Raw genomic sequence first — 17,359 nt, 5'->3', positions numbered from 1 at the left:
AGAAAGAGAGAGAGAGAGAGAAAAGACTGGCCATTCATCAGCATCAGATATGCCTGTAGCCTATGCACACAACACACAAAGCAAGACAACACACACATACACACACACACACACACACACACACACACACACACACTTTGACTCCTCCATGAACCACAGCTGAGCAGCTGAGACAAAGATTGACAAAAAGACAGGCGAAAGACAAGGCGATGGGCAGAGAAAGAGGGAGAGAGAGAGAGATGACCCATTCTAAACAAAACCAAATGGCCATTCTATCAGTGTTGAAACAGTGGGGCCTCCATCAGAAAAACTCAAACTCATTACTCTCTTTCCCTGTCTCTGAATATTTTACACCTGCCTCCTATGGAGCAGTCAGCCATGGTCTCTGTAGGGTCTCTCCAACTTCATGATGCAACAACAGGCAGGCAGTTGAGGAGGCCTTTGGCAGGAGGGAGCGGGAGGCGAAATTCAGACGAACCTAACATGAGGACATGAGCCATTTTGTAGCAGTTTTGCCACAACTCAGCAGCACGGAGGATAACAGAGTGGACACTGACAGGCAAATTGGACAAGCATCAAAACAATTACCCGTGGGGCTGTGGCGAAGGAGAGAGCGAAAGAGAAAATGAAAAAAGATACGAAACTCTTGACCATATCGGCCGACCCTTGGAAAATGCTTACACCATATCAAAACAAACAGAGCGGAGCCCAAAAAGATGCTGAACTTACATAATAGATCCTCTCACTTCTCTCTCTCTCTTTCTCTCTGTCTTGCTCTCTTTCTCTCCCTCACACTCCCTCCCTCTCTCTTTCTGCCTGCCAACTCCTTCTCCATGGCATTCTCTATTCCTGACTCTGTGTTTCCCTTCCAACTTGCTCAACATCAATCGTTGCCTATCCCTAATCTCCCTCTCTCTCTCTCTCTCTCTCTCTCTCTCTCTCTCTTTCTCTCTCTTTCTCCTTGCCAACTCTTTGTTTATCAGTCTCTCCCTCTTATCGGTCTTACCTTACCTTATCTCTTTCTCTTTCTCTGTGTCCTTTTCTCTCCGGCTGCAGGTTGAGGCTCTGTGAGATGGAGTCTCTGTTCGGTGGGGAGCTAGGCCTGCTGGGCGGAGGTGAGGGTGGGGGCCTGAAGGAAGATGGCGGCTGTGGCGGCGTGGGCTGGCGGGGCTCACCCTCCCCCGAGGACATGTACTCGGCCTCCAACTTCGCCCTCATCACCGCCTACCAGGAGATCAAGAGCCGCCTGGCAGGCCTGGAGCGCGAGAACAGCAGCATCAAGCGCAAGCTCAAGATCTACGAGATAAAGGTGCGTGCGCTGATGACGGGCAACGATGGCTGGCACAGGAAATTACACGGGGCGAGACGATTCTGGGGGCCAATGATGGATGACGGTCAAAGAATTTCTTGTTTGTTTGTTGTGTTTGTTTGTTCAGAGTCCTTGGTGTAAACAGGAGGAGTGACTTCTTAATTAAGAAGGGGTGGTGTGCACCAGGTTTAAACAATTCAGGTGATTTTGGAGTCATATTGGGCTCCGATCAAACAGCATTTTTGTTTTTAAATGTCAGGTTGCTCATTAGCGTAATCAAACAGACTGAATCCGTTGATCAGTGTGGTTCATACTCAAGTAGGTGTTTGGCAGAATACGCCAATTAAGAATGTAAATGAAATGCCAGATACAATCTTAGTAGTCACAGCCAGATTATAAAATCCTGCCCTCCAGTGAGGTTACACTTGATTGCATGAAATTTGCACATGAGAGGCCGATTTCAGTGTTCACAAGAGAAGGCCAAACCAAATTCTCTTAATTCCTGAGTTATAATTCCCTTAGTTCCCGAGTCCTATTGAAATGAGAGAAAAGATTTTACCTCTGCTGGCTCTGCAAGACTGTGTCTCAGTTCAGCTGTCAATGGCAAGACAGAAAAGAATAGGATGACTGTGCGAGGCTGTATTCTCATTCTCGATTTCACAGTTGATTTCTCCCCTCTGTGAGCTAGCACACGTGTAGACAGACAGGTCGGAGTCTAGCTTCTTCTGTCACACATTAGTCAGTGAGGTTCCCTCCTGACCTTTCTACAGTTCAGTGGAATGTGAAATAATAACTCCTGTGCCACACGTCCATCCCTAAAGCATTTCCTCCCTGAAGCGATTCAGCCGACACTGTCACCCTACCTGTTGGCTAAGTAGCCATGCTATGCTAAATCTGTAGAGGTCTCTGCAGCTGGTGGAGCCAGTGAGGTGAAATCTCTTTTGGGAGTAAAAACAGATGGGCCTCGCTGGCAGTGAAGGTCAAAACGGCTGTTCTGAATCCTCCCTGAGGGGGCAGATCCGCAGGTTAGCCCGGCAGGTTAGCGGCGGACGTCATCGCAGGCCACATCGGGACCCGCTTAGGCCGCTTTTCGGCGTCCACATTTTTTCTTTCTCCTCCCCTGAGGCTGAAGCGAATTATGCTTGCTAACCGCTCCTGTCCACCACCACCACCACCCCCCTATAAACACACACATACACACACACACACACACACACACACACACACACACACACACACATCCATACACACACACTTCACCCCCCATTAGTTGAACATCTGTTAGCTGGGGAGGCAGGAGCAGCTGCTAGCCTCTGGGGATTCTCCTCTACACAGCTGAGCAGCTACCACAGAGTACACAGGTCAGAGATGGAGAGAGGGAAGAAGGGAAGAGGTGATGAGAGGAAAGAGGAGAGAAGAGGCAAGAGGAGGGCAGCGAAGATCACAGAGACTTTCATGTGACATATGCTAGCTAACATTCGAAACACCCTTTGCTTAGCAACAATACCCTTCCTTGCTAAAAAAAAACAAAAACAAAACAGTAGCTTGGCTTAAAACCTCCAAAGCTAACATTAGCCTAGCGCTAACAACTCAGCGTAGGCGTTTCAGGAACACAAATAGACAACTGTAGGAAAATCCACCAAGGAGTAGGCTGTGTGCTGACTCTTATATTTTTGTGTGTAATTAGCAGCACTGTGGATGGGAGAACTGGCGGAGGCGTGGAACAGGACAGGGACGGAAGACGGCTCTCATATCACATGGGGGGTGGGGGTGGGGGGTTTGTCTGGAGATCTATACACGTGTGCTTCTAAAAATGGCTGGGGCAGCATTTAGGGGAAGGAGGGGGAGTGTTTTCCCAAATGGAAAAGCATTGTTTAGTCGCTGACTCCGCCAGTGTATGACTGAGAGTCTAGATACACACAACTGGCAACACACTCTGTCTGATCCCTAAAGTTCTCGGCAGACATAAATATTGAAACGCCCTTTTGTTTCGTGTAACAGGGTGAAGGCATATGTTCCCATTAAAATTGGTCTACAAATAGACTTCCTCACAACAGTTTCTTCCCTGGTGCTAGTTTAAATAACATCTGTTGAAAATGCATGGGCTCTTTTGAAACAGATTGCTATATTTGGAAATTAAATTGGTTCAGGATGAAAGTGATTAACATTATGAATATGTTGAGTGAATTTATTTGTAAATTATTATTTGTTATTATTTGTTTGCATGCTTTTACATTTTGTGTGTGTGTGTGTGTGTGTGTGTGTGTGTGTGTGTGTGTGTGTGTGTGTGTGTGTGTGTGTGTCTGTGGAGAGAAAATTTGAATAATGATGCTTTCCCTCCTTAGTTCCCCATGATCAGTGAGTTCGGGGAGGACCGTAACTCCTACTGCTCCTTTGAGCCCAAAGAGACCGCCCTGCTGCAGTCAGAGAACGGCAACCTGCAGCAGAGAGTCAACATGCTCACACACGAGGTGGGAGCACACACACACACACACACACACACACACACACACACACCCACACACCCACACACACACACACACACACACATGCACGCATGCACACACACACAGACAAACACACACACAATCACATATTGCAGTATACATCACACAGGACACACACAATGCAGTGACCATGACGCAAAGCTATGCCCACACAAGGGCACATGAGACCATACATATCCACCTACCCATTCTCTCTCTCTCTCTCTCTCTCTCTCTCTCACACACACAAACACACACACACACACACACACCTGTTATTTGAACAGAGGCAAGAAGACTCACATACAGTACACAGCAGCCGTGCAGAATACTACACAAACATACGTCTTTATTGTATGGTTCTCCATAAGGCAGTGCGCACGCTCAATATCATGTGGGAGAAAATGGAGAGACACTAGAAAATGTACTGAGGGACCAGGGGAAAAAGGAACAAAGGTTTACAGTTTTGCTGATAAGATCTTAAAGAACAGTCATATGCACTTTTAGTCTGAGCTCTCAGCCAAGTACATAAACCCTAATCCCCCCCAAAAGGCATCAGTGGCTTCATTGCTCTGCTTTATTGGTTGGCATCAGGGACGGAGGCTTGGTTGTTTAAGAGCGCTACGGTAGTAACAAGCTCCTCGGCACATCGCCGTCCCTCGTCACGGCGATGTGAGCGCGCGTGAAAGGAGGAAAAAAATCTCATTAATTACTGATGATCTCGCTCCGTTGCCATAGCCACGCCGAGCCTGCCTCTGCTCCGTCCTGGATCGCTCGGTACTCTCTTTGTCATCTGTCTATGACACGCATGTGTTTCTTTCTCTCTCTCTCTCTCTCTCCCTGTCTCTCTTATTCTTTCTCTTTACCTCTGTCACCCTTTCTCTCTTCCTCCCACTTTCCCTCCCTCTCTCTTTTGCTCTGTCTGTCTTACACCCACACCTCACAAGCTGATGTGAGCCTGGATCTCAATCCTTCTCTCTCTAGGTATCTCTCTCAGTCCGCCTGTCTTGTTCTCTCTTCTTTTCTTCAGCGCTTCGTCCTTAATTTCTGTTAATGTTTTGTGTGCCACCCTCCCCTTTCAGGCACAGTGTACCCAGGGCCATCCATTAGTGTTGCACCGCATATCCGACTGGGGCCGACTGCAAAATCACATTTATCCCATGAGGTCTGGGGGAGATGGAGGTCTGGGGGGAGATGGAGGGGGTGGGGGGCGGGAGGCGGGGGGAGTGGTGAGGTGGGGGTGTGGGGGGAATAGGTGCAAGCTGGGATAATTGCAGCGGATGTGTCTGAATTAAAATGCATTGAAGTGTGCGTTGAGGAGGTGGATTGGGTGGGAGGAAGGGGGTGCATTAATACTTTGGTCTCGGGCTTGAAACATTTATGAAACGTTTGATTAAACCTTCCATCGGCGGCTGAGGTGGAAAGACCTGAACGAGTCGGCGGTGCTTCCTTTTTTCCCGGCATGTTCTAAAAATGGCACAACCACCGTGTTCCTCTACTTTTGCGTGATGACACAGGAAGGGGGAGAGCAAACAGCCGAGTGTGAACTAGGGGGAGAACAAGGGGAGACAGCACAGCTCCACTGTGATTTAACTCCCCCCTGAGAACAAGAGACTGGGAGAAGAAAGCTCAACTCTTGATCAGTCTTGAGTCTGCAGGTCACATAAGGCACCATGACTTGGGGTGGGGGGTTGGGTGATGGGGACAGACTGGGGGAGTGTTTTACACTGTGGCTACATGGATTATGAAGCCACAAATATGCTTCCATGAAAGTATTCTAACTAAATATGCGTCTTTTGCAAGAAAGTATGTTCTTACCCGAACACCAAACTTCCTATAGTTGTTTTACAAGCGATAAGACCTGCACAGAGTGAGGCAGAAGTGCCGTTCACCCTATTAAGAGTTTATGTGCCATCGGAATGTTTTTGAAAACGTTATTTTAAGGGGAAAAAAACTCTTTCGGGGTCCTTTAACACCACACAGCCTACTTTTGTATGTTGTCTTTTAATTGCCCCTGTCTGTGTTGCATGAGGTGTTATTTTCGCATGGTGGTCTTGAGAAAATCTTTGGTGGGAAGTTGTGAGGAGTAGTTGCAGAAAATACATTATATGGAAAGCTAATGTGAAGGGGTGTCGAAAAATAGTGTAAATTCTGTAGATCTGTTTCCCACTAATGATATGTAGTTTCTAATGACTAATGTCCACTCTCGGCCATATGTACTGGACCTCTAAAGTGGCTGTGAAGTGGTCATCTGTTGAGAAGCACGTTCTGCTCTCCTTGTTGTAGCTCCAGAAGAGTAAGGAGCGCGAGGAGCAGCTGGAGGATGTCATCCAGGCGTACGAGAAGATCCACATGGAGAAGACCAACCTCCAGAGAGACCTGGACAAGATGGTGAGACACCAGAGCTTCCTCCATCCTCATTATCAACTTCTGTTATCTCTCTGCAACCATGGGAAAGGTGTTTGGAGACATGATTTGTGAGAGGACTGGCCTGCTGTTAAGTACTGTTGTCAACAATATGTTAATGCTATTGTAACATACTGGCTCGGAGTATGTAGGGGTATTCAGGGGAGAGACCAACGCAGTGTTGAAATAATATTAAATTAATTTATTAAAGAAAGTTAAACATAACTAATATTTCAGAATAACGATAAGGATGAGGTGCAAGTCAGTGTAGTGTTAGTTACGCAAAAGTGAAGTGTAAGTCAGTACAGAGAAGAAGGTAACGCAACAAAATGAATGCCAAGCCGGGAGGAGGAGAACCGCCTGGAGTGCAGACTGAGCCGATCTTAAATATCACTCCCAATCAGGCACACCTGGGCACACCTGGGCACACAGGGGAAACAAGCACCCAGGCACGTCAGTGCCAATGGGCGGAGTTAGGACACAGCGGCCTGGGCCGTAACACTGTTTTAAAGAAGCCCTATGCAACAATTTTAGCAAAAATGACCTTAATTATGCAGGTTGAGAGTCGTTCTGATGGTTTTACAACACTTTTTGGGTTGTTTGGTGGGTGCTTCGTCTCCCCCTAGTGCTTCTCCGCGGAAAAAACGAATATGCAACTTTCTGGTCGCGGTCCGAATATATCCGGATGTAACTCAGCGGAAGTATCCATTCTTTCCTCGAAAATGTAGTCAGATTGTAGTTTCTAAGCAGACAGCAAAACGGACTCCGACTTGCTGTTGAAATTGTAAGTAGTCTACCCTTGGGTGAACTTCATTTTTGTAATGTGGTTTGATAGTCTCTTGAACAATGTGTTTGCTCCACTGTTTTATTGTGAGCCCTGTATGTGTTTAGCTTGGTTTTTTTGATGGCTAGCTCGCTAGCTAGTGGGGGTTTAGCATAGCAGTCTTGCTACCGAAGCTGCAGGGGGAGCTATGTTGTGAAAAATGCGAGCCCAAATCAGGCGAAAACCCAGAAACAGCGAAGGAATAACCAGACCTGCATAGGGCTTCTTTAAAGGTTATTTCTATCGGTCTAAAATGTGTCTCTGTCTAAATTCTACAAAATATGCACATTTCCACATTAGGATGGAAAAAACTCAGGAGAGGTTTGTGGAGGTTAAGTAAAAGTGCAACAAGACGGTGAAAAGAGAAAGATTTGGAGATGCTTTAGAACAGTGTGTGAAAGGGAAAAGGGTTCACTGCTATGACCCACTACAGCTGCCAGGCACAAACACAGTGACTCATCTGTTGGTGTCTTCTTGACTTGATAACATTTATTATTTAGAAACGTATTCACTATTGTGTACCCACCACGGTAACACCAACAAGTTATTTGTCAGCCTCTCTCTCTATCTCTGTCCTTCTCTCTGTCTCTCTCTCTCTCTCTCACTCCATCTCTGATTCTCTTTCTCTCTCTTTCCTCTGGTGTGTCAGTTTGGACTGGCTGATAGGCATCATGATGCAACATGTGGTATCTCCCTTTCTGTGAGTGAGATAATGCACAGTTAAAATTAAAAGCCCGTCTGGAGTTTGGATATACTGATAAACATGATGAAATATTTCAGCCAGGATGCAGAGACAATAGACCTGAAATGAACCTTTTTATCTCCCTCTCTTTCTCTTTATCTGGCTTTCTTTCTCTTTATCTGACTCTGTCTATCTCTCTTCCTTTCTCTCTTTTGGTTCCTCTGCCCTCTCTCCCCCACCCCGTCTCTATCTGTCTCACTATCTCTCTCTCTCTCTCTCTCTCTCTCTCTCTCTATTTCCTCTTCTCTCTGTCTCTGTCCTCTCCCCTCCCTCTCTCTCTCTCTCTCTCTCTCTCTCTCTCTCTCTCTCTTATCTGCATGGCAGACGTCTCTGGTGGAGAAGCACGTGGAGCGGATCCACAGTCTGGAGGTGGCCCTGCGTCAGCGCGAGAACTCCCTGCACAAGCTCAACTCCCAGCTGCACAGTAAGGACATGCAGTACCTGCAGCTGCACGCCAGCCCGGACACACACAGTGAGTCCAGCTGCTCCGCTCTGCCCCTCTCCGCCACAGCGTCCTCCAGTGTCCTGCCAATGCCAGACACCCCACCCCACGTCACCCTTGTTGCCCCCCTTCCTCCTCCACAACCACTGTCTTAACCCCATCGGGTGCCGATCTGTGGGTAATCCAGTCGTATCTGCACCCCTACCCAACTACCCACCCGCACATTCACTACTGCATACCCCCCTACCATACCCACTCACAACTGCCACTGCACTGCCTCCTACCCCCGCACCTGACACCACCCCACCCCACCCCACCCCACACAGTCACCAGGGGAAGAAGAAGATGAGAGAGGGATACAGTAGCATATGCTGAAAGAGTGTAGGATGGCGTGAGAGAGGCATAAGAGAATGAGAGGATGGGAGTGGATGCCGGAGGAAGATGTTGAAATAGCCGTTTCCTTCTGCCCATCTGGTCCCTCTGTCCCCATCGTGGAGATCCACAAATCCTGTCTTATCACCGTGTGTGCTGCCTTATTTTATCCTGTCTCATTCCCTTGTTACTTTTCTCCTCTCTTTGTTTGCATTAAGGTTCTGTTCTCTCTCTCTTTTTCTCTCCTCTTTCCATCTCAAGCCAAGTTTATAGTCCCTGTGGGGGAAATTGCTCAACAACAAATTACATTTGACAGAGACAATATACCAACAAGGCACTTCACACAGCAGCAGATACGCTGAACAACAGAACAGAAGTGTGTACCAGACTGCAGATGCTGTGGTCACTGTGGTCTTCTGATGATTCAGAACCTGTAGAGAATGGCACGCCCTCACACCCACACCTGTAAGGATCCTCTAAAACTGTATTGCCTGATTGTTACTGACACACAAACATCTCTGTTAGTATTTCAAAACAAAACATCTAAATGATACCACATTCCTATTTACTATTCAGTCAAATTTCAGTTTTTCTCAACCTTGAACAGTAATGTGGGCCCATATACTGTATATTGCTGGAAAACCTTGTGGGTCTTTTGTAAAGGCATCGTTTCATGTGTTGTCGTGGAATAGCGTTGTCGTTATTTACATGACCATATGGGATAGAATAGCTACGATCTCTGGTGGCTGTCCTTAACTCTTAAAGGAGTACCGTCACACTGGTGTGACGGGAATGTTGAGAAATGAACGTTCAACATAGAATTTTAGAACCTTCAATTGTTGCGGAACTTAGAACGTTCAAAAACCTACACCTTTAAGGGTTAAAGAATAGAGGTCAGGTGGAGCTACAGAACATTGCACAAAGGGCAGAGCGAGTCATTCTGTGGGTGGAGTTTCAGGTGTGGTCCTTTGTGTTTCAATCACAATCTCAACAGTGCGGGGAACTGCAAACCCATGAGGATCCCACAGCACCATAACCCACAGTCTGAGATAGATATTGCACAGAGCCTAAGGTATGATACTATATATTAAACAAGTCCCAAGCCATATGACACGCAGTAGAAGAAATATTGCACACATTCTGAATAAGCTCCAAAATAGAGCACTGACAGCACTGCACAAGTCCCAGGGCATGTTGAAATGTTATCCTCTGTGTCCCATCTCTGTTGTGTCCTCTGGTTCCCTCTGTTTCCCTGGGTCCCTCAGTCCCTCATGTTGTACTTCTCACGTCTAACTTCCTTCTCTTTGTCTTTTTTCCTTCTCTATCCCTCCTTTCAAGCCTCTGTTTCTCACTACTTCACCCTCTCTTGCTCTATTGCTGTATGACTCCCATTCCAGCTAGCTGAATATCCACTATCCATATCATCACGACTGTTCTCTCGTTTGCTTCTTTTTTCCCCTCCAGAATGCCTTGCTGTCTTCCTCTCCTCCTCCTCCTCTCCTCCTCCTCTCCTCCTCTCTTCTCCTCTCCTCCTCCTCTCTCCTCTTCTCCTCCTCCCTGTGCCTCTCCATCGCTCAGGCTCAGTCTGTGCCACCCACTCTCTCTCTCTCTCTCTCTCTCTCTCTCTCTCTCTCTTTCTCTCTTTTCCTCTCTTCACCTCTCTCTCCCTTCCTCTCTCTCTCTCTCGTACGCCCATGTACTTGGTGCGTCACGGCTGCTAAAGTCCTGCCTGAGACCATCTACACTCAGGGTCAAAACCCGTTCGGTCTTCGGTCCGCCTGCAATTCCGGGAACTCTTTCAAAGAGCGAAAGTGTGTGGTTTTCGGGTTGTCACTGGCCAGTTGAAGCTGAGTCATTGGCCAGAGATTTCAGGCCGGAGAAATGCTGTGAGAGAGAGCAGTTATCCAGACTGACCTCCTCCAAGGGAGAGAGAGAGGGATTTTGTGTGTGTGTGTGTGTGTGTGTGTGTGTGTGTGTGTGTGTGTGTGTGTGTGTGTGTGTGTGTGTGTGTGTGTTTGTGTTTGTGTGTGTGTGTGTGTGTTGTGTATTTGAAAGAAAGAATCAGAGAGGAAGAGAGAGCCAGCTGTAGGTTTGGCCGTGAATTTAAGTGCCCTTCCGCTACCTAGAGTGACTTGATGGATGTTTGCAGCAAACTCTCTGGCACAAAGTTATCTTACAGTAAATGCTATCTAGGAGTGTGTTTGTGTGTGTGTGTGTGTGTGTGTGTGTGTGTGTGTGTGGTGGTGGTGGTGGGGGGCTTATGTAGAGGTGCCCTTTGTGTGTGTGTAAGAAAGAATAGATAGTTTGTTTGTGTGTGTCTATGTGCACGTGAGTAGGTTTAATTTATGCATTTGGTGTCTGTGAACTGAAGTATGTGTTATTTTGTGCACAACATGGATCAGATACATGTTTGTGTGTGTGTGGGGTTGTATGTGTTCACAAACCATCCATGTGTGTATGTGTGTGTGTACAGTATGTTTGTATGTGTGTGTGTGTGTGCAAACCATCCATGTGTGCATAATGCATGTTTGTATGTATGTGTGTTTGTGTGTGCACAAACCATCCGTCCATGTGTGTACGTATGTGTGTGCTCATCTGAGTGTGTATTAACGAGCTGTGCTATGCTGGACGCAGGTGTGTAGGTGTGCGCCCGTGCCTACACATTCGTACCTGTGCCACTGTCCGCACGTGCACGCTCCCACGTGCCTGTGGCTCGGCAAACCCTCACAATAGCCACTGGCTCAAGGACTGCAATCTTTTCAAGTTCGAGAGAAGTCATTGTGTGTGCACGCCCACACACCAGTCGGGGGAATTGAACATGCTGTTATTACAGGAAATGAGCCTCTGTCCAGGGCTAGCCCCAGGAGAGGTCAGCTGAAATGACTGAAAAGTCAACAATAGAAGTAAGGGACAGATATAGCAAACATTTGAATCCTTGTTTCAAGTGTTGTATTAAAGGACTTGGTATAATTGCTATGCATAACACACTCAATAGGAGTAAAGCTATTTTCAACGCTGTTGTTCTATCATTTCATCAGATTTTATTTTATTTTTTTTATCTAAAAGAGGGAAAGCATCACTCCTTACTCTGGTGACAGAAGTGGCCCTTGTGCAGGGCAGACGAGCCGTGCACCGTGAGAGCCATGCACGTACTGAAGGGCACTTGAGCTGGAGCAGCGACAGGAAGTCAGGTGGCCCCGGTGCTGTGGTTCTGTTTTCATTTTTTTTTTGCGTTTGAGTGGCAGCAGTGTGGAGAGGGGAGATCAAAGGGCGGCTGGCTCGGAGGCAGTTTGCAGCCTGACGCACATCACACGGGGGTATTTTTAGTTGGACGCCATGGGCCCTTCTGTGTAGACCACCTGTGCACAGTGTGTGTGTGTATGTGTGTCTGTTTGTGTGTGTGTGTGTGTGTGTGTGTTTGTATGTGTGTGCGTGTATGTGTGTGTGTGTGTGTATGTGTGTCAATGTGTTGTTCTCCAGATGCTGTCTGCCTGTTAGCCATCAACCCCCTTTTCCCTTCCACCCTCCTTTGAAGAGCATTGTTATACTGCTCAACTGCTCAAAGAGCCGTGTGTGTTTGATAATTGGTGTTTTGGCGGTGGCCGCACTGGGGCACAACAACAAAATGCCAGCCCTCGGGAAGGGGGGAAGGGAGGGAGGAAGAGAGGGAGGGAGGGATGGAGGGAGGGAGAGAGGGAGGGATGGAGGGAGGACGTCTCATTGGGTTCAGCCTGTCAGACACACAAAGTGGCAGCAGAGAGGGAAACGCTGCTCAGAGGCAGATAAACATGCTAATATGGCCACCTTTCATCAACACTAAGAGGACACAGTCACAGTCAGTTTTTCCTGTGATCCCTCTTTGTTGTAATCATTTACCTATTGGTCTTCGTTCTAGCGATAGTTTTTGAGGTAGACGAAGAAGCGTCTAAAGACTGGATACCTTACAGTATATCTAAGTAATTCTTAGAGTTGTGGTTTGCTAATTATGTTTATGGCTATTGTTATTTTTCTGTAATTCTGTTTAATTCAATTTATTACCAATATTGGTATTTAGAATTATTAGTATATTCGTATACTATTCGTATTATTATTTAGGCTAAATGATGTCATTGTAAGTATCCTCATGTATATTTGTATAGTTTCAATGGTAAAGATCTCGATTTGCAATGTAACTGGAGGTGCTCTGTGGGTGCAGCTTCCTGCTGTTTAGTCAACGTTTGACAAAGTCTTTTGAAAGAAATTCAGGAGAATTTTAATAAACAACCACAGAGGAAAGTCACTCAAAGGACAAGAAACATTGCTTAGAAGTTGACAAAAAAAAACGTCAGATTGACATTGCTGACTTTGCATCCTTCATTAAAAAAAAAAACACTTCATGCACTTTATGAATTATTCACTCTTTCCCTTTGAATCAATTATTTACATTTCATAATAATCAAGTGTTCTATACACAGATGCATTGCATCAAAATGTGTGCCCTTCCAACTGCATTCAGTATGAAAGGTGTGTCCATTCCTCTCAGTGTCAGGCTGGTTAATACTGTATGCTGCATCTCTTGTTGCCCTCGTTGGCGCCTGCAGCCACGGGCCGTCAGTCAGTGTGGCGCAGACAGCAGCTCTAATGAGGAGCGGCCTGTCAGAGTGGTCAGCACTCCAGCATGGCCAGACTGATCTTCTGAGTGAGTGTGTGTCGGTTTGTGACCTAATGATCCTGCCCATACCTTTAAAAGCTCCCTGTGGCTAAGGCTTCCGTGGAATAGCAGTGCATGGGGACTGTGTGTGTGTGTGTGTGTGTGTGTGTGTGTGTGTGTGTGTGTGTGTGTGTGTTTGGATGTGTTTGCATCATGAGTGTGTGTGTTGCTGTGTATAGTACATTTGGATGGGTTTGCAAAATGAATGTGTGTGTTTATACAAACACATGTGTGTGTGTGTGTGTGTGTTTGAGCATGTATGCATTTGTATGAATGTGTATTTCTCAATCATATGTTCCTCTCCTCTCTCTCTCTCTCTCTCCAGTGCTGGACAACAAAAAAGTTAGAGTGTGTGGCGTGTGTGTGTGTGTGTGTGTGTTTGAGCATGTATGCATTTGTATGAATGTGTATTTCTCAATCATATGTTCCTCTCCTCTCTCTCTCTCTCTCTCTCCAGTGCTGGACTGTCCGGCACTGACCCTGCAGAGCTCCCGTAGTCTGGACGCGCTGTCTGACCTGAAGCTGCAGCAGCTGGAGGCGGAGCTGGAGGGGGCGAGGCACGAGGCCGAGGGGGCGTGTCAGCGGGAGAAGGAGCTCAAGGCCCAGTGTGAGCGCATGCAGGACGAGCTCCGGGAGCTGCAGGACAACCAGAGAGAACGCGTGAGGCTCACACTCACACACACGTACTGCACGCACACCTGCCACACCTGCACACACGCGCGCTGCGCACACACACATTCACCAGGGCCGGTTCTAGTCTACTACATTTTGGGTGGGCAACATAGCAAAGCGGTCAGCTTGGATCAAAATTGACTTTAACACAAAGCACAAAAAAATCGGGACTACCTAGCTCAAGTTGCTCCAGCCAACAGTCAGGGTTGAAGAAAATTTTGTTGAAGAAAATGGCTTCGTATTTTGTATCAAAATACTTCATAAGTGTATTTTTGTAGTTTAAAAATACAACCAAATATTTTTGGTAAAACCAAAAGCCTACTTTTGGTGATGTGATGACAGATGAGTAACTCCCTCTCATACCAACCTCAAGTTTCTTGAGAACATGATCAGTTTCTTGAGAACTTATAAATGATAAGTTTCTTGAGAACTTTAATCATCCAATCAGATGTGGTTGCCCTGTAATGTTGCTCGATCTGGGCAATGGGCAGTCTCCACGTTGTACTGCTTGACAAGTTCAGTTGTCACTTGTTGAGTGCATCTCTGTGGCTATGAGATGTATGAGGCAGGTCAGCATAGTTGATCTGTTGACTGTTTGCAGGTCATGGCATGTCTCATAGGCAGAGAAAAGCTTTTGCTCTCAAACACTGTCCACTTAATCAACAGAGTCAGTGTAATGAAGGAATAAATTAAACAGACAGATAAGTGATATCATGCTCCTTTGAAAGTATTAGTACTTTCAAAATAGAAAAATACAATATTTTATTTTTATACATAGTGTAGCTAATGTATTTTGCAGTTTATTTTGATACACTTAAAATTAGGGTGTTTCATATTTTATTTTAAAATACATTTGGATGTATTTTGCCAATTCCTGCCAACAGCTACAGCAGCGAGGCAGCTACGCTCCTACACTCTGGGGACATCTTTAAAATCATGCCCCCCAGAGTGTCGTACTGTACTGTAGCTGCCTGGCTGCTCTAGCTGTTGGTTGCATATTCTCATACTGGCATACTCTCATACTGACAGTACTCAGAGAAACAGAAAAATGGCGTTTTCCTTTTAAAGGCATCAGGAGGGGGGGTTACCTAACACATACATAGGCCTACTGTACAGCTATGTACCAGCTAGCTGCCATTACACTCAACACCAACTCATCTACATCCAAGCTGGGTTTGAGGCTGCACACACACACACACACACACACACACACACACACACACACACACACACACACACACACACACACACACACACACACACACACACACACACATACACACACACGCGCGCGCGCAAATGCACGTGCGCGCACACCTACACACAGACATATGTTCATACTCACACATGCAGTAGGCCTTCTGTACAGACATACAAATGAAACACACCTTTACTCTTGTGACGGAGAAAGTTATATTGAAATACATCTGCATTCATACAAGCTTACACAAGCATAAGCAGGTTGCGTACTGTACCTGTTGTATTGATACTTCAGCCTTCCTAGCCCCGCTACAGTGCAATGCAGCCAGCACAGTTCATGTTTACGTTTAAATAGACAGAATGTTTAGTTTAATGGTTTAAACAACTAAATGAAGGCAGATGAATCCTGTGCACTGTTAGTTCTATATTGTGAAGAATGAGAGGCGATGAAATTAGCATTCACAGTCCCAAAGCAGAAATAGGCAGAGAGATACTGAATGAATCATGAATTATTTAAGCATGCCCATGAACCAAGTGCATGTGTGCTGTGCATATAAAAGCTAATCATGATAGTACATCATTGGTAAAACTGATAAAAGCACATAATTATTAACAAATTTGAAAACTACACACACACACACCCACACACACACACACGCACCCACACACACACACACACACACACACACATCCACATATCATATGCTCCCACACAGACACAGAGGTGCTGGCACAGCTGCAGATTAATCCCAGAATCAGGTCACTCTCTCCCATGCTGTGCCTGATACCCACGGGCCTGCACGTGTCTGTTGCTAGCGCACGTCAACACGTTAATCAGAGTAAGGGGCGCAATCACGGCACTAATCATTTATGATTCACAACCTTGTACATGCTCAGACATATATCCATAAACAGATGCACTGTTTCTCTCTCTCTCTCTCTATCTCTCTCTCTCTCACACACACACACACACACACACACACACACACACACACACACACACACACACACACACACACACACACATACAAAACATCACTTTAGCCATCCCACATAGGCCACAGTATATACCCCAAATGTAAGCATACTGTGCAATGTGTTTTAGTTTCCTCAACACAACACACATGCTGTGTGTGCTAGCATATCGGTGGCTGAGCATGTTTCTGTCCTCTGCCCCGTACAGGACATGAGCTCCACCTGTGCCCAGTGTGACGTCGAGTGGATCAAGAAGGTCGGGGACGAACAGTAAGTCTCGCCATTGGATTTATAAATGTTAGATATAAGGGCTCCTGATTGAAATGCCGGGCAAACTGCAAAACTCTAAAGTCTAACGAAAGCTAATTAAATAACTGTACAAAATCAAAATTGAATGTAATATAAATATAAAAAATATAAATAAATATAAAATGTTAAATCCTAAACACAAACATTGGTGGATCATAAAATGGGTTCAGTTAGTGTCCATTAAAATAATTAAATAACTGTACAAAATCAAAATTGAATACAATATAAATAAATATTTAAAATATAAATAAATATAAAATGTTCTAGTTAAATCCTAAACACAAACATTGGTGGATCAGCTCAATGCCCCCACATGCCACATGATATGGCATATCACTCCCTCTAGACTCAAGATAGTTCATGCATGTTACACTTTGCTCACTGACTCTCAGCACATTGCCCAGCATTTAAATTAGGGTGACCGATGAGGTGTCTTTGGTAACATATCCCATTCACATGACATAGACCATACCGCTGCTACAGTCTGAAATTGAAATTCATGTTTATATTCACAGTTAGACATTTGGCAGATGCTTCCATCCAAAGGAATTCACACATAAGGGTACAATGCAATTGCTAAATGAAAGAGAAAGCATTAAAAGCAACGTGAGATGAGGGGGGAAATAATTTCCGTTTCAAAGGACTAAGAGCTTGATTTGTTTTTTATTCAGAGATGCAAGAGGTTGTGACCGAGCTGCATCTTCAGCTGCCTTTTAAGTATTGTGAGTGAAGGTGTCAATTTGGGGAATTGGGCTTTGGTTTTGCTGTGGAATAAAGAAGTTGCACAGGTGGCAGTGGTTGTAGGGATTGTAGACCTGGTTGAATGTAAAAGTAGAAAGGCGCTCCTCAGTTAACTGCTCCAGGCAAAGATCAGAGTTTTGAACGTCATGCCACCAGAAGGCCAATAAAAAGAGATTCCAGAATGTGAATTTC

The 17,359-nt window shown here is 45.8% G+C and overlaps 1 protein-coding gene across 1 annotated transcript in view; it reads left to right on the top strand.

Annotated features, from left to right (window-relative positions):
- The window catches only part of tbkbp1 (TBK1 binding protein 1), a 59,182-nt gene that overhangs the window by 25,109 nt on the left and 16,714 nt on the right, over positions 1–17,359 (top strand). Inside the window, exons 2-7 of the mRNA XM_048233666.1 lie at positions 1,057–1,309; positions 3,655–3,780; positions 6,082–6,186; positions 8,091–8,238; positions 13,728–13,930; positions 16,326–16,387. Coding sequence (XP_048089623.1) covers positions 1,057–1,309; positions 3,655–3,780; positions 6,082–6,186; positions 8,091–8,238; positions 13,728–13,930; positions 16,326–16,387 — 897 coding nt within the window. The remainder of the gene's footprint in view (positions 1–1,056; positions 1,310–3,654; positions 3,781–6,081; positions 6,187–8,090; positions 8,239–13,727; positions 13,931–16,325; positions 16,388–17,359) is intronic.

This window comes from Alosa alosa, chromosome 22 (assembly GCF_017589495.1).
Source record: "Alosa alosa isolate M-15738 ecotype Scorff River chromosome 22, AALO_Geno_1.1, whole genome shotgun sequence".
NCBI classification, from domain to species: Eukaryota; Metazoa; Chordata; class Actinopteri; order Clupeiformes; family Clupeidae; genus Alosa; species Alosa alosa.
The sequence above is the reverse complement of the archived record's forward strand: the minus strand, read 5'-3'. Positions and strand labels throughout refer to the sequence as shown.